The sequence below is a fragment of the Anabas testudineus genome, chromosome 5 (genome assembly GCF_900324465.2).
Source record: "Anabas testudineus chromosome 5, fAnaTes1.2, whole genome shotgun sequence".
Lineage (NCBI taxonomy): Eukaryota > Metazoa > Chordata > Actinopteri > Anabantiformes > Anabantidae > Anabas > Anabas testudineus.
Genome location: NC_046614.1, coordinates 2,333,785 through 2,351,869, shown reverse-complemented (window position 1 = coordinate 2,351,869; position 18,085 = coordinate 2,333,785). Strand labels below are relative to the sequence as shown.

Sequence of the window (18,085 nt, the reverse complement as noted above, 5' to 3'; positions counted from 1 at the left end):
GGGCTTGGCTGCGGCCAGCAAACATTCACCTGGCTGTTAACCACCTGACACCTAATCAGGTTTGGTTGCTGTTGTAATTCCCTATGGACTTTGACCAGCGGCTGCAGCCTCATTGCATGTCAGCCTGCAGAAACACATTAGCTATAAGAGGACAGATAACAGTGTCTCCAACATGAATCGTCTATATTAATTACAACTGGTGGACACTGTGAAGCTCATTCATCATACTAATTTTTCTGGGGCCAGTTTAGTTCCACAGCCACAGATGGAAATCCACAGCTCCGACTCACTATCACAGCCCTTCACATACACTGAGTCACATGTAACTAAAAAGGAAAAAGTCCATGTGTGAAAGCCACTACTGCTTTTTTTGCTTTCATTAATCCATAAGAGATTTCTTAAGAGGGGTGGAGTGTGGAGAAATATCAGCCCAGGACTGGCAGAAATACACTGCTCAGAAAATGAAAGGAACACGTTTAATCAGTATAGGATCAAGTTATACTAGTGAGTAATATCAAGTAAAACTAGTGGGATGTTGATCTGGTGAGTTAAGTAGCAGAGGGGGTTGTTAATCAGTTTCAGCAGCTTTGGTGTTAATCAAAATAACAACAGGTGAACAAGAGGAGTAACAATGAGATGATCCCCAAAATAGTTCTTACAGGTGAAAAGCCACTAACATTTCTTCCCTCCTCATGTTTTATGACAGTTTTTTCACTAGTTCTGCATTTAGCTAAGGTCAGTGTAACTATTTCAATGCGTGTAATTGCCAGAAGGTTTGATGCATGGATGAGAATCGAGGAGACACACAGTTATTCTAGGAGAGCAGAGGTTTTGACCAGGAGTAGAAGATCATCAGCATGACTGGTATCTGCTACTTTGTTCCAGGAGGAACAGGATGAGTCCCACAAAATGACCTCCAGCAGGACAATGGTATGAATGTCTCTGACCAAACAATCAGAAACAGACTTAATCATGGTGAAATCCTCTTGCGGGCCCTGTGCTCAGAGTCCAGCCGCGTAGAGAAATAAAATTTCAGCAAAATGGACTAACCAGCTACATCAAAGTGTGTTTTGTCACACTACAAATTTATTGCAGTTGTAACCATCCCTGCCTATTCTATGGTCACCTTCCCACACCTCACTTGTTCCTATGACTATTTGATTTAAGTTTAACTCCTGTTTATTCTTTTTCCAAATTTCCCCGATTTGTTGTGTAAATACCACTCTGGAGTCTGGAAAAAAAACTAATTTTGTGCAAAGGCAAGTGAAAACTTAAGTACAAAATGTCTAAACTGGGAGTAGTAACTTCCTGTAGTAGTTAGTTTAATTTACCTTTGCAGTGACATCATTGAGGTGAGAGCACATTAATATAGTGTGAGGGAACATATGCCAGTAAGCAATTACATCAAGGTGTAGGGAACTAAAGTGCTGACGAAGTAGAAAAGACATGAAAGCTGCATATAAGCTTTGTTTCACCGCCGGTTAGTCTGAAGTACTGTAGGTGATGCTGAAATTGTCTGATGGTTTGAGAAAACGGTCATATGTCACTTCAACATTTTACATTACGTGGTCGGTTAATGTGATAGTCAAACTGGTCACGAGGCAGCTGATGAGTGTGCTAGTGATAACGGAGTAGTCTCACTTCGTATGTCCAATTTTGTTTAACACACACTGCATTACAGTGTTGATTGTTTTTATTAGATCAACCCACAAAAGATGAAAACACCTTCATTTTATTACACATCATTTCATTTTGTCATGACTTCACACACAACCCTCGTTTTTACACACTAGGATGCTCTCATAGAGGCTTGTCACTCTGCACAGCAGGGATCATCATCCCACCATGGACCTCTTCCTCCCTCTCAACCGAACCTCGTCAAGTTTTTTAATGACTGCTGACGACTTCCTGGACGACGCTGCGTAGCTCTTCAGCAGCTTCTCGAACAGCTCCTCTGTGTTGGGGTGGGTACTGAGGAAAGCCTTCTCCAACACGTACAAGTCCACCCCCTTGTCCTCCGGCAGAGCAGAGATGTAACTCAACCCAAAGTCAATGAGGACAATGTCAGACGCTACATCCTTCGGGCCACGTCTCAGCAGCATGTTGGAGGTGGTCAGGTCTCCGTGGATGACATCCTCGTCATGCATTTTGGCCAATATCTGGCCCACGTGCTCAGCCAGTTGCTCTAGCTTCTGCTCCTTACAGGACTCGGACCACTGGGTGGATGCAATGTGGTCACGCACAGTAGAGGAGCCCACGATTTCCTCCAAGAAAATACAGTGGGAGTTGTAGTCCACAAAGTAGATGACAGGGGCAGATATGCCTGCAGAGAAGAGAAGGTGTTCTGATTTAACAGCTGATAAGGCTATGATTTTGGCCTCTAAAGTTTTAAAAAGTAAATGATTAATCTTATTAACCTGTGGACTGGACTACTCTGTATATTGTAATTATTTGTGATTACAAATCTTCTCAGGATTTCTAGAATAGAATAGAGGAGAAGAAGATCACCAGACTCATTTACTAACTTACTGCCTGTACTTACTCTTACTTAAATGTTAGAACCATTTTTCAGGCAAGATGTCAATGAGGCAGTATTAGTGTGCGCTACCATCTAGTGGCCTTATGAGATACAAGACTCAAATTGTACTAAAACAATAACCAGACTCATTTTCAGGTGAAGATGAATTGGTTTGTATACTGTAGTGTGTAGTGTAATCTGATTTGGAAAGGTTTTAACCATAGTTACATTTTATTTTCATAGCTGTTACCAAAATGTTGCCACAACAGGATTTAAAAAGATAGCATAACATAACACAGGGCTGTGTTTTGACTGACATCTGGTCATACAGTTTCACTATTATAATAGTAGTGTAATATATTGTGATACTGTAAATAATCACACGTTTTTATTACATCTCATTACATCTATCCTGTGTTTACCATGGGTTTCCAGTGCCAACTGCAGAGCACTTAAACTAATTACAAATAGCTTTCAGATTTTAAGATTTGTCATTAACAGTCATGACCCAGTCATCTTGCCGGGTTGGCCAAATCTCTCTTCAGTGATTCAAGTGGTTAGAACAGCTTTAATCAAATGAAGAATAAAGTGACAAAATGTCAATTCACACAGATGTTCAAGCTAGTTGATGTCCCAATAACTCCTTAAAAAGTCTTAAATTAATTCAAAATGCTGCAGCCAGAGCTCTGACTGGAATTGGATCATATTTCTCCTACTTTACCTTCTCTTCATTGGCTCCCTGTAAAATCCAGAATTAAATTAAAAATTCTTCTCCTCACTTATAAAGCACTTAATAATCAGGCTCCATCTTATCTCAAAGACCTCCTAGAGTTTCCAAATGTAGAATGGGAGGCAGAGCCTTTAGCTACCAAGCCCCTCTCCTGTGGAACCAGCTCCCAGTTCAGGTTTTGGAGGCAGACACCCTCTCTACATTTAAGACTAGACTTAAAACTTTCCTTTTTTATAAAGCTTATACTTATTTAGTTATGCTGCTATAGATTAGTCTACTGGGGGACCTCTACTGATGCACTCCTCTATCCGTTCCAATGTCACAGCTGCATGTCACTAACTTTGTGTCTTCTCTCTCCTCTAGTTGTGTTTCCTCTTCTCCGTACTTTTCCTCAGGTATCCTCGGCCTTGGGGCTGTATATTCCAAAGTGCAATTACTGGTACTACCAACCTGATTGTTGCCTGCTGTTCTTTTCTCTCTCCTCTTTCCACTCACCCCAATCGGTCAATTAGAATGGCCGTCCACCCTGAGCCTGGTTCTGCTGGAGGTTATTTTCCATTAAAGTAAATTAAAAGAGTTTTTCCTCTTCACTGTTGCCTAGTGTTCCTCAAGTGGGTCTGTTAGGTATTCTATATAAGTCTGTATACAGTAATATCTTGTAAGGTCTTAATCCGTCAACACTGTAAAGTGCCTTGAGATTACATCTGTTGTGATTTGGCGTTATTATTATTATTTATATATACAGTATATATACAGTATATATATATTATAAATTGACTACCAACTATGTGGTGTTCACTTTTTAATTTATTAAAAAAAAAAATACATTTGACATACACACTAGCTGCAGCTAGTGTTTCATTCTGTTATTATTAGCCATTATGACATAAAAGGTGATCTGAAGAGACCAGTTGTGGTCTGCATTTTTCACTATTGTGACATTATATTTTAATTATTAACTGATTTTAACATATAGATGTTTCTTCCTTTCTTTCATTTAAAAAATATATTTAGTTGGATCAGTTGCGCTGAAGTAAACAAATCAAACCTGATCCAAACGTGAAGCAAGTGGTAAAAAATGCATTTTGTAAACTTCAGTATTTGGTTTTATAACCATAAATGCATTGTTATTTTAATACAGAAAGACATGTTTAAGCATCACCACACCTCCCTTCAGCGTCAGATATTTCTATGACACCAGCAGACATCAATCAGACTACAGGGGGTGCAGCATGACAGTCTGAGACCAGCTGAGGAACTAAATTAACGTCGCTACTTCGTCGATGTAGCTACTATTGTATTTCCCACACTGGTCTCATTCCGCTCCTGCACCGGGTGCTTGGCTCACACCGCCGCAGCTCTGCCGCTACCCTTACCTGCTCTCCGGCAGCGCAGTATGGAGCGGACCTCCTGCACCGTCCTGCGGTGGGTCAGTTTTTCGTCCAGCACCGGGTGTCTGTACCGTTTCGGGAACCTTTCTTTGACTATCGTCGGTTTTCCTAGAAACTGCGCTCGGTACACTCGAGCTTCTGCTCCTTGTTTTAGTAACTCTGCTTTACTGAGGAACTCTGGCACCGCCATGCTGCTCTCCTGGGCCGTGTTTACTTCCGCTTTCCTCTGCTGTCTGCTTCCTCTGTTAGCGTCCTGTATGCTGCCACCTAGCGGCCAACACGAGCACACACATTCAGGTTCAGTCAGTATTTGGCAGACGCTTTTTTTTCAAAGCGACTTACAATGTACAAGGCAAACTAAATATCTAAGCCAAGGAGAAACTTAAAAGTAAAATGCTCTAGGGAGATCTGTTTCCGCTTCATGAGGTTCAAGGTTTTGAAAGTTGGGAGTGAGGCTGCTGAGCGTGCAGAGGCGGGTAGGTCTTTTTGAGTTAAGTTTATTCCAGTAGCAATATGTTACTAAAACTAATCTTCTCAGTTTACAGCTGGTATAAGGAACTTTTAAAAATATCTGCTTGGATAGTAATGATTCATAAACAGGTATGCTGATGTCTTTTATGATGCCTGACATATGTTTGAATCATGGTGCTATATAATGAAATGCGGTTGGCAGTATACAGTGCTTTAAGAATAGAAGCAGTAGTATGACCCTACAGCATAGATGTCAAACACAATTATATCCGGCCCTCGAGATAATTTTATATCGATCTATTATTATTATTATTTATTATAAAACATGAGGATAATCTCCACAACACAGATCTTTACACCAAACCTAAACCAACTTGTTGCCAGGAAAAGCTCTGATAAAAAAGAAAACTGAATGTTTTGAATTGTTATTTAAATTGTTTTATTGAAAAGCACAAATTTTATTTACATTTCCAGGGTTTTTTGGACCATGCTCATATTTTGAATAATTTGTATGATTTTGACAGGGGATATTTTTATAGAGAGCAAATATAAGTTTATTTTTTTTAAATTGTCACAAGAGCAAAGAAAACTGAATGTTTTCATTTGTTATTTTTTTATTTAGTTTTTTTTAGTTTTTTTTGTTTTTTGTTTTGTTTTGTTTTTATTTTTGCAGCATGTTCATAGTTGTATGCTATACTAGTTTATTATACTAGTATAATTTTGATGAGATGTTTTGATGGAGAGCAAAGTATTTTAAGTTTGATAAAGTTGAAGTTTATTTATTCTGTGATAATATTCCTGTGTGTTTTTATTCACGTTTATGCTCAAAAAACATTTAGTTTTAGTGTGTTCAATAAATATTTATCCTGTTTGGCGCAACCTAAAGTGTGCTTTGAGCTTTGGCACAATGTAACATTTTGTTTTGTCGAGTGATATAGAGATTGGGGATTTATTGTCTTTGGTCTTACATTACTTGTGGAAACAATAGATAAACATGGCAGAAGTATATGGTATATTTAAACCACAGATATGGAAATCCCTGCATTATACTGTGGGTCTCTGCTTGTTGTTTTTGATTAAATATGGTGTAAATCATGAAAGTATTGTCCTACTTAGCATTTTGCTAAAAAAAAAAAAAAAAAGGCAGATACAGACTATACAGATATTTATCACTAAATGATTATCACAGATGAAGCAGCATACAGAGAGGAGGTCCTGAAGCTGGAAACTTGGTGCTCAGAGAATAACCTAGCTCTGAACACCAAGAAAACCAAAGAGATCATTGTCGACTTCAGGAGGCACAGCACCGAGCTAGCCCCTCTATATATTAGTGGTGAGACCGTGGAGAGGGTCCACACCTTCCGGTTTCTCAGGGTCCTCATCTCTGATGACATCTCATGGACAGAGAACATCACAGCGGTCATCATGAAGGCCCAGCAGAGACTCCACTTCCTGAGAGTCCTCAGGAAGCACAACCTGGCTCCCAGCCTCAAGAGACTCAAGAACAGCTTTTTCCCAAAAGCCATCACTGCCATAAATTCACATATGCACTGACTACCTACTGAATCATCCTAACTACTGAATGTTAAAAAAAATAAAAATAAAAATCCCCCTGCTGTTATTGTTATTATTGTTATTTATGTTATGTTTAAGCATGCTTGCACCAACAGTGAGATGCTTTTAATCTCATTGTACATATATATAACGTATATTGTATATGTGCACAGTGACAATAAAAAGGTATTCTATTCTATTCTATTCTATTTTATTCTGATGTATGAAATGTACATTCATATGTTTGAATACATATTTTGCTTGAGAAACTTCAATAGAGAATTGTTTAAAAAAAGCAGATCAAAATTTTCAGATGTTTAGATACCAAGATCTTAGAGGTATCAGTAGAAAGTAGAGAAACTCTGCTCTGGTGCTGAGCCATCTAGATATGTAGTATTGTTAGTATTTTGTAGCAGTTGCAACCTTTCCCCAGGTTTATTTTATGACTATTTGAGTTTAAAACATAGTATTTACATGTTTAACAGCACATAAATACAGGTATCTGTCAATTCCTACAATTTACACTTTATATAACTGATTATGATCATGGACAAGAATTTTACACACACATTTACATACATACATACATACATACATACATACATACATACATACATATATATATATATATACATACATACATACATACATATATATATATATATATATATATATATATATATATATATATATATATATATATATATATATATATATATATATATATATATATATATGTATATATATACAGTTTCTTGTGTTCCATATTCAGTGTACCAACCTTTTTCACATGTGCCACCCATCCATGAGTGCGCGCCCCGGGCGGGCAGCAGGCCACCCCAAGGATCCGCCTCTGTCGGTGGGCGGCGTGTTGAGCCTCTCTGGGACTCCACATCAAAGTTGGGCTGTTGTCGACCTCTGAGAAACTTTCTTCTCTTGCGAACTCGACGCTGCTGCCACGTCGCTCCAACTTCCTGGATTCGCTGGCGCTTTTCCCGGAGCACCTTCCCAGGACCCCTCTGCTGCTTACGGTGAGTGCTTTTCTCTGGAAGTGTGGTTCAGTGTTTTAAAGATCCGTGATGGAGCGAACTCCTCCTGCGGCTGCGTCCGTCTGTGTCTATTCCAGCTCCGGATCCGGATCCGGCTCAGGCTCAGGCTCCGGTTCCTGTCCGCACACGGTTCGTGTCTGAGTGTATCCAGGTAGTGACCGAGACCTGATCGCTGTTGTGGATCAGGTAAAGACCTCCTTTGGTCCAGGCTCTGTGGTGACATGTAGTGAGATGGAAAGTGTCGCTACTTCTGTTTAACGTCACTTTATCGTTTCAGTTGAGAAGAAGCTTCACGTCTTCTCTCCATCTAGCTGTTGCAGTGAATGTGCAGATAAAGAGCTCTCATGAATATACTATGATCACACTGTCTCCGGGCTCATTGTCCACATATGACAGCTGTGGCACAATTTGCATATATACACAGAACTTGGTAAAAACTTCCTCATAGCTAAACAAACCTTATTCAGGTCAGGAAAGCAGTCATGGTGCTGTGGGTTTAGTAGGTGACACCCTGACACGTTGGAGCCTCGGGGCTGTTTTTAACATTACAAGTCCTCTGTTGCTTCCTTTAAAAACGGACCTGATGATAGAACCGGTGAAGCTCTTGTTTGCATTTTCTGATTTGTGGCACTTGGGTTGGTACCTTTTGCCTTTGCATGATATATTGATATATGTTCAAGTAATCTAATCTGGTTTTGATGACACTGGCTGGGAGATGTTGGCTCTAGTCTGGTGAAACTCAAACCTGCGTCTGTTCTTCCTAACTGGAAAAGACTAAACACACATAAAGCACTGTTCATCATTTTGATGCCACTTGAGGCAAAGTTGAAAATGACAGTTTAGAGAAGTATGTATGATCCTGTAGAGGTTACGAATTCAAGCTGAAACCATCAAAGGTTCTTGAGAGATTTCAGAAATTCATCTTGATTTATGGATGTTTAACAGTCAGATATTCTGCCCTTTTCTGACACAGTATAGTCCACCTAATTCATCATAAACCTTGTCAAAATTACAGCTAAACAGAAAATGCCACAGTTCAAATCACAGTAAATGATTCATCACTAACAATGGGAAACCTACAAAGAAAATCATTCTCATATTGGTGCTTCACTCTATTTCATTTCATTTCAAATAGAAGCTAACTCATTTCTCTACAGCCCTGCACTGTGTCGAGCACATCTCAAGTGGACTCCCTAATGAAATCATGGCAATCAACAATGGGGTTGTCATGGTGACGGGGCTGGTTCTTGTGGGCTCCCTTGTCTTTTTCTATGAGCAGGACACTGTGAGTGTCCAGGAGAGCACCACCGGAGCTGGAGGCTCTCTGTATTATGATTTTCATTATGATGATGATTTTTTGCTTGTGTTTCACAGAGGATGTCGTCTAAGAAACAAATCCAGAGCTGCACAGCCTGAAATGTGCACGTGAGCTGACATAAGCAATGGGTAAGTTGTTTGTAAAGGAATATTTTTCTTTTTTTAGGACCTTTACTGTGAACAGTCTTTATTTATACTGCCAGGTCACAACAGGTGTATGAAATGCATGAAGTCAGTGCAGAGTACATCAATACTGAAGATGCTGATAGCTGATCTTTGTGCTGAAGCCTATGAAACAGCATTAGTAGAGTTAAAAACTCTGTCAGCTTTCATGTCTGTATTGTTCTGTACGTGCAGAGTATCTTTTTGTATCCACACATGAACGTTAGTGTAAATTGATGTTCTGAAGCGATCATTTAAGTTTCATTCTGCCTCATTTTAATTTCTGGTGATAGATGTTACAGATCAAAGCCTCACAGGTTCATGTGGTGACCAGCTGCAGTCAGAGGATTTGGAGTGACAAATGTGCATCAACCTAACTCAGACATGATCAGTAATTTGCACAGATGGTGTTTATGTACAGTGACTTTAAAAAGTATCTAGAGCCCTTTACTTTGTGCTCTGTTTATGTTGTAGATTGTGTTTTAAATGGGCAAAACTGCAATTATTTTGCTTGTCAATCGACACTAAATAGCCATTAATGACAAACTGAAAACTTGTTTTTAGTTCAGTATGTATATTTTTATTTAGGTCAAAGCATCATTAACAAATATCATCACTAAAATGCCCCAAACAGCAAGAGTACGATATGGAATCAATCTCTACACAGTAATGAGGTCAAATAAGAGTAGTTTGATAAAAATATTAGTGGGGACATTTCACCAGCTCCAGAGCACTGCCACGTGTTTTGGTATGAGTGTCCATAGAACTATGGAGGTTACACTATTTTGTTTGTATAAAGTGTTTTCTTATGTTAAAATACAAACCAAGTGAATGTTTTCTTACTCCCCAGGGTGCTCTGTTCTCCATTTGGCCAGTGTGGTGTCCACTCTGGGTGGCCTGGTCTTTGGCTATGAGCTGGGGATCATCTCAGGTGCATTGCTGCAGCTGAAGGAAGAGTTCAGGCTGTCATGTGTCCAGCAGGAGGCTCTGGTCAGCTCTTTGTTAATCGGAGCTCTACTGGCTTCCATTGTAGGCGGCTGCTTGATCGACCGCCATGGCCGCAGGAAGTCTATTCTCCTCAGCAATGTACTGATGCTGACCGGCAGCCTGGTCCTGCTGATAAGCTCCTACCCTGCACTGGTGGTTGGCAGGACCACAGTGGGCTTTGCTATGTGTATATCCTCCATGTCCTGCTGCATCTTTGTGTCTGAGATGGTTACCCCTGATCACAGGGGCTTCTTGGTAACACTGTATGAGGCTGGGATCACTGTGGGCATCCTGGCAGCTTATGCCATCAACTACATGCTGTCTGACTTCAGGAGAGGGTGGAGGTGGATGTTTGGATTAGCTGTGGTACCAGCTTTGTTTCAGCTGGTGTCCATCTGGTTTCTTCCATCCAGCACTGAGGAATCTTTAAACCGTGATTGCTGTCAGACTCAGAGGGACCTCGTGAGCCCTATAGAAACCCAAGAATCGGATGACTCAAAAGTCAGCTCCAGCAAAGAAAACCAGAAGTTTCAGTATGACAGCATTTACCTGTTCCAGCGTAAAGACAACATGAGGACTCGGACTGTCATTGGCCTTGGATTGGTGCTCTTTCAGCAGTTCACAGGCCAACCAAACGTTCTCTTCTACGCCTCCACCATCTTCCACTCAGTGGGGTTTCAGAGCAATGCCTCAGCAGTGCTTGCATCTGTGGGTTTGGGGATGGTGAAAGTGTTTGCTACTCTGACCTCCATGGTGTTTTCAGACAGGGTGGGCAGGAGACCTCTGCTTATCAGTGGATGCTCTGTTATGGCCGTGAGTCTCATTACTATTGGAGCCCTCAGTGGACATTTGCCAATGAATAGGAACAGGCCTTGTAATTCTGAGGACTTCATTGTTAACATAACAGATCTGCCTCATTTAACTGCTGCTAATCAGTCACTTTTTGACATGACCACTACAGAGCACTACAGACTTTTTCAGAAAGACAGTGAGAATGTACAGTTTGATCAAGTTGAACAAAATCCACTGGAAACAGATTCTTCTCCAAGAGTCAATGGCACAGTTGCGAACTGGATCATTTTCCTGTGTATGACAGCGGTTGTCAGTGCATACTCTGTTGGATTCGGACCAAGTTCGTACATGCACTCAAAATTAAAATAAATTCAACAGTTTTTTAGGCAACATTTCTTTTCTAATACACCTGTACCATCATTCAATATATATTTTAGTTGCTAGTGCACAAAGCTTTGCTGTTTTTAAAATAACATTATCCGCTATTCAGCCTCACTTTTTTTCTGAAGCTCTTCTTTTGTCTTCAACCAGTGACCTGGCTTCTCCTGAGTGAGATATTTCCAGCAGCAGTTAGAGGACAAGCATTTGCATTCACCAACTGCTTCAACTGGGCGGCCAACCTCTTGGTCACATTCACTTTCTTGAATGTTATCGGTGAGTTTCAATACGTACTACATTACACAGTGTCACAAGTCAGAATGTGTGGTGTGAAAAAAGGTTAAGCTTCAGGAGAGTGAGAAATATGTCAGTCAAGTACAGTTTGTACAGACCCATGTAAAACTCAGTTTTTACCTTGTCACTGCCCTGACTCTTGTTGTGCAGCAGTTCTGCACATTCTGAGTGCCCGTGTGTAATTACAGTGTGTAGATTTGGTATCAGATCAGTGATTCTCAACAATCAGCTGGAGGACAGCTCCCTGCGGAGATTTTAGTTCACCTTCAACCTCCCATAACCATTTTTACATGCAATGACAAATAAATTACAAATGATGTGAAAACTACAAACAGGCCTAAATTCTTCTTATCTGATGGCCAGCTGAAAAAGAAATGTGTTTCTATTGCACAGATGTGATCGGTCTGTCAGGGGTGTTTGTTTTGTACGGGATGACTGCTGTGGTAGCTGGAATTTTCTTCTACTTCGTGCTACCAGAGACCAAAGGGAAGAGCCTGCAGGAGATAGACAAAGAGCTCCGTTTAAACAAGTGGGACCCACAGTAAGTTTGTCTGATGGAGCTGATGTATTATTTCTTAAGTCAAACTGCTGAAAGCTTTCGTCTGCTCTAACTGTGTGTGGGGACCTGCTGAGACACTGATGCATGCCTGTCCTTGGTCTTGTTTTGCAGGATTTCCCACAGCGAGAATTGCTGTGGCTGCCTTACCCTGAGAAACACTTCCCCACAGTACCAGAGAGTGCACTGTCATGTTAGCACCTCAGGGTGATGTTATCATACTGACAGGCAGCACCGAGTGTTCTGGCACACTACACAAACTGAAGACATTTCTAAAAGAGAACAAAGTGATCCATCCTGATTTGACTGTGCATGGTATCCTAGCGTAACACGTGTTTTGATCATAGCTGCTATCAAACTGACCTCCTGACTGGATTTTTTTAAACATAGATTATTTTCTGACTTTGGGCCAATATGTCCTTTATTTTGCAGCACTGCTTTGCTGGTTTGTTTCATTTTAATTATGTAAAGTAGCAATGGTTTCATGTCATCTGTGATTAGCTGATATCAGTACACCTTTAGCTGATGGCGTCAGCTTCTTAAAGACTTTTCTGTTGTCATATTAATCTCTGTCTTTTCTGATTCAAACTGTATTGAACTTTCAGTAGCTTGTTTTGTCACCTTTGACTCTCCTTTATTTTGACAATTGGAATTATATATTTAATTAAGATAAATTACTTTTTTGTGTGTCATCATTAAAATGATTAAACTGATTACCTCACAAGCAGTGTAAGAGGTCTCTGAAAGAATTTGTAAAACTTTATTATATTTTCTATATAATGTCAAATATAAAATAAATATACTTATTATATATTTATTATTAAATGTATTTATACAATTTTACACTTTTTAAAATTAACAAATTATTTGTTTCCTTTTTTTTGTTATTCAAAATGCTTCCTTCATTTTAAATGTTTGCATTACTCCTGGCAAATTCTTTATTTATAAGATGAAGTGGGTTACAACAAAGCAAACTTTTTAACATGTAGATGTGCCTCACTTTTCTATCATGACCGGCTCAGTGAGCATCATTACAGGCACGTGGAGAGACTCTCCCAGAGAGGTGTACCGTAATAATATGACTAGTAGGCCAAGCAATAACTTACTGTACCACTGCTCTCGGGTTAATTTAGGAACAGTTGTCACTGTACAAAAACACAACACATCCATCACTACCTTATCATGTTTAGGATTATAAACAAGTTTACAAGAACCAACATACAGAAATACACATACATGTAGGACCATTTTTTTTCATTTCATTTTGTTTGCATGTTTGTCTTTAGTTGTGGAGGAAATAAAAAACATACTCTTTTGATACCACAGGTAAACGGGATGCGATGACATGCACCGTACATCTTTTGTGCTTACTCTACATGAACTGATGCACAGTAGGGTTAACGTTTGTGGCCGTCGTGTGCTTTTATTTTGAAGAATAGCGGGCGGAAGTGTTACTGCTGACACCGTTGATGGGAAAGGTGCTAAAGCTGCAGCGCAAGGCACAAAATCTAGGTGACATTTTTCTATTTCTGCAGACCGACTGAGAGGTGACTATAATTTATTGTCTGCACTCTGCTTTGACGCTGCTGTCTGAAGAAATGAGCGCTCTTGATAGTCTGAAAGAGTTCATCGAGCAGCGGCTAGCAGCGGCTGTCGAAGAGATCTTCGAGTATTTCGAGAAAACAGTAACTAAGTATGAGCAGGAGTTGGACCGGTATCGTGAGGTGCTGGACATTATGTTGTTACCTGAAATCAGGCTGCGAAGAGAAGGTTGGTTCCATTTTACTGCTGTAGTTTTAATCACTGTATAGTTGCTGCTTATTTATACTGAGTCTGAGTACTAGCTAACAGTTAGCTTCTTTTTAACAGAACTTTATTGAAACATTCACGTTACAATTGGACAACAAAGAAGATAAATCAAGTAATATGTGAATATAAAGACAGCAGGGAGCTCCTTGTATTTACTAGAAATAGGGACAATATAGAAAAGAAAAGAAAACACACTCTGATACTTCTGCTGATGCTTTTTTTGCAGTTTTGCTGTGAGTTGATCATTTCATTATGTATATTCTTGTGATTACCATTCAGTTTAACATATTGGTCAGTTTTTTAGACATATAAATGATTTTGGTATAAATTTTGACAGAACCTGCTGTACAGGGTGTATTTTATGTAAATGTGTAACATTAAATGAAATTTCTTTAATTTTAATGATAACATATTATTCATATGATAACATATTGCCTACAGTATGTGTCTGATATTCTGTGCCTCACTTTTTTCCATTTCCAGTTTCCCAAAATAGAAAACAAGAAATATTGCACATAGGAAATATTATTCTGAATTATTATATTCATAATCCTCTTGTTACTCTGTTTATATTTTAGGACGTGGTGTGATTTAGAGTCTGAATCTGAATTATGCATATTGCCAAGAAGGTTTTAACATGCAAGAAGTTCCCTTGGTGATTTTATTGCAAAACTGGTTAATAATAATATAATATCAAATTAGAAAGGATAAAAATATACTACCTCAAAAGAGAGTATAGGCTTAAATAAATGCACATAGGTAACTCTACCAAGAGATGTGCTTATAAAACATACTAAATGAATGGTTGGACATGCCTAACGTGATAACATCCTGAAACAATAATCAGCCTGGTTTTAGCATCGATACTCATGCTTGCTTATTTGTTCTTCATTGCTCTCTGCAGATGTCCACTCTCTGACTGACAGAGCAGGGATGCCTTCAGGGCATCAGGAGATTCAATCCAGTCTGCAGCAGCAATTCCCACAACCCCCCCACATTAAAGAGGAACAGGATGGAGAGCAGCTCCACATGCTCACAGAGTTCCCATTAATTTCTGTCACTGTGAAGAGTGAAGATGATGAAGAGAAGATTCAGCTTCCACAGCTTCATCAGAGCCAATCTGAGGAGAACACAGATGCTGACCCTCCAGAAAACCCAGCCGCTGATGCAAAGGACTATGGAGGATCAGAACCAGAGTTTAAAGAGAAACACGATTTCAGTAGATTCAGTGGTGGGAAAATGTGTGAACCTTTCACCTGCTTATTTTGTGAAAGGTGTTTCTGCAGTAAATCAGAACTAGCGAAACATGAGAGAGGTCACAAGAAGAAGAAACCTTACTGCACGTCACTGCAGCAGAACAGTAGGAGGAAATCACATGCTAGAGACCACACAGGAGAGAAACCCTTCAGGTGCTCTGATTGTGGTGAATGTTTTAGCCACCACACACGTCTTAAACATCACATGATGTGCCACAAAGCGGAGAAAGCATTTAGTGGCAGAAAATTTACCCAGAAATCACAGATTGAAACCTGTGAGGGTGTCTGTAACAGTTAGTGAAGCAGCTCCAGGATCACTCAGCAGTAACACTACACAAACTTTAAACAGTTTTCCTCCTGCTCATATCCTACTGAGCAGCTCACTATATAATGACTGCCCGTAAAGTGGTTACAATATCCAGCTCCAATATTAGTGGACTTTAAACATTAAAGCAGTAATGTAATAAACACACATGCTAATACCTTTTTACTGAAGGCCTGAACATTTTAGATTTGTGCAGAAACTGTACATAAGACACATCAGCAATAAGCATAAGAAATGTACAACTATCAGTAATCGGCTTTGTCTGAATGTTTTTAGTAGTTTTGATCGGATCAGCAGAGCCTGATGTAGGTTTAAATGGTTTTTGTGTGAATTTTGTTCCCATTATTTGTCTTTACTAGCTATTGAGAATAGCAAAATAAGACAGAAAAGTAATTAACATGTTTAAGTAACCCAGTTCTGGATGATTTCAAAATTAGCAGGTGAGGGGATCGTGGGGCTCCACCAGAAGCTCAGTTGTTGCAATGGCTATGTACATATTCACGTCCTCTTGCACTTTCTTTCAATTTGTACATTTCATTTTAAATCGATCGTATTACTGTTTTGTCCCAATGACCCCTAATGACAAAGTGAAAAGATGACTTCCTCAAATACCCACAAATTTCTTAGTTGCAAAAGTACATGTGATGAGGTCTGTCCTTAAGATGGATGAAGAACATGATTGAAGTCCAACAGTGATCCATGATTGGAATTAGTGAGTGAGTGAGTGAGTGAGAGAGAGAGAGAGAGAGATACGTTTGCATCAGTTTAGGCATGTAATCCTAATACCCAATAAGTACATGTTGCTGGTCCTACACTGTGAATGACCAGGCAAGTTGGGAGACACAGAATTCACATATGGCTTCCTCTTTGCACAATAGTTTCACATGCAAATGTGCAAAATTAAAGGTTGGTCAGATGCATGTGTGAGGGTTCTTCAGTTCTGTGTGTCAGTCGCACAGCAAGGGGCAAATAGATTTTATACTATTTTGATTGTGGCTTATGAAGTTATCTCAGTGTGTCTGTGAATTCTTACAGGTGACTTTAGACACACTAAAGCTACAATGTATGCATTGTACACATGTACATGTTTCACTTTATAGTGCTGCTTTTACTTTAACCTCTCCATCACTTCTGAGTTGTGGCAAACTGAAAGCGATCTGGAGATGTTACTAGGGATGACCCATATAATAAAATCATGAGTTTTTACTTGCAAGTGAACAGAATCCTTATGTAGACCTGAGACAGATACATCATCAGATTAACATTAAAGGGTCTTTTTGATTTTGATTTAATACAAAGTATGTGCAGCGAGAAAATGAAACGCATCACTAAAGTAGCAGCAGCACAGTTTCAGTTAATCAAATGACAGTGTCAGAATGTAAATGCACCCAGAGCTTCTCACAGTTCTAACAGATCAAACATCAATTGTACAGTCCCGGAAATGTAGAGTTTTTTAATGTAGATTTTGCAAATAATTAAAAATGATTATTCACAAACCGGAAAACTGATCAATGTTCATGCTTTCACTTTGGTGATTGTGTATTGGGCTCGGAAAAAATATGGGTGACCTACACTCCCTGAACACCTGGTGTAGACAGATAAAATAACGAGAAGGTGAATATGTCTATTCCTAAAGATTTTTGGCATCTAAACTTGACTTTAGTAATATATGCAACATTTTAGATGTTGCCAGTTCCATTCACCTAAATGTGTATTAAGTGAGACAAGTAAGAGTTCACACATGTATCCTATGCTGGAGCTTTCTTCTTTTCTCCCTGGTTATTATGTGTTTAATGACTGGTCAGCAGTTTAGATGGGATGGTAATAAGGAACATCCAATAGCTGGGAAAACAGATTGACTACAATATTAACACTCGATTTGTAGTACTGTAGGTACAATACCTGTAGGGAGAGGAATTGTAAAGTTTGACTGCAGCTCTAATGTTAGACATTTGTTCACAATACTCTAGATGCTACATGTTGTTCCAGACACTGAAACTCTGTAGCAGAGCCGTGGACAAAATTGTTGGTACCTTTTCATTAAAGAAAGAAAAACCCACAAAGGTCACTGAAATAACTTCACAAGTAATAATAAATAAAAACCTACTGAAAATTAACTCATGAAAATCAGACATAGCCTTTGAGTTGTGGTTCAACAGAATAATAAAAAAAAACTAACTCTTAATAAACTGGTCTGTACAAAAATGATGGTAGCCTTAACTTAATATTTTGTTGCACAACCTTTTGAGCCAATCACTTCAAGCAGGAGATTTCTGTGATTCTCAGTGAGACTTCTGCACCTGTCAAGGTGTCAGGTATTTTGGTCCACTTCTCACGAGCAAACTGATCCAGCTGTCTCAGTTTTGAAGGATACCTTCTCCAGATTGCATGTTTCAGCTCTTTCCACAGATGTTCAATGTGATTTAGATCTGGACTTGTAGATGCCACTTCAGAATAGTCCAATGATTTGTTCTCAGCCATTATCAGTCATTATCC

General features: G+C 39.3%; 3 protein-coding genes across 3 annotated transcripts; 2 read left to right on the top strand and 1 right to left on the bottom strand.

The window, feature by feature from the left end:
* Positions 1-1,381: 1,381 nt before the first annotated feature.
* tp53rk (TP53 regulating kinase) lies at positions 1,382-5,078 on the bottom strand. The gene is made up of 2 exons (XM_026344687.2): positions 4,625-5,078; positions 1,382-2,323 (listed from the first exon to the last, which is right to left on the bottom strand). Exons 1-2 carry the CDS (start codon positions 4,827-4,829, stop codon positions 1,836-1,838), a joined length of 693 nt encoding a protein of 230 aa, XP_026200472.1. The 5' UTR covers positions 4,830-5,078; the 3' UTR covers positions 1,382-1,835.
* A 2,392-nt stretch (positions 5,079-7,470) lies between these two features.
* Positions 7,471-12,929, top strand: slc2a10 (solute carrier family 2 member 10). The gene is made up of 6 exons (XM_026344671.1): positions 7,471-7,695; positions 9,088-9,159; positions 10,043-11,311; positions 11,503-11,625; positions 12,037-12,184; positions 12,314-12,929. The coding sequence occupies exons 2-6, from the start codon at positions 9,156-9,158 to the stop codon at positions 12,408-12,410; spliced, it is 1,641 nt and encodes a 546-aa protein (XP_026200456.1). The 5' UTR covers positions 7,471-7,695; positions 9,088-9,155; the 3' UTR covers positions 12,411-12,929.
* A 715-nt stretch (positions 12,930-13,644) lies between these two features.
* Positions 13,645-17,599, top strand: LOC113151762 (gastrula zinc finger protein XlCGF48.2-like). Its single transcript, XM_026344684.1, has 2 exons — positions 13,645-13,969; positions 14,913-17,599. Exons 1-2 carry the CDS (start codon positions 13,798-13,800, stop codon positions 15,560-15,562), a joined length of 822 nt encoding a protein of 273 aa, XP_026200469.1. The 5' UTR covers positions 13,645-13,797; the 3' UTR covers positions 15,563-17,599.
* The last annotated feature ends 486 nt before the right edge of the window (positions 17,600-18,085 follow it).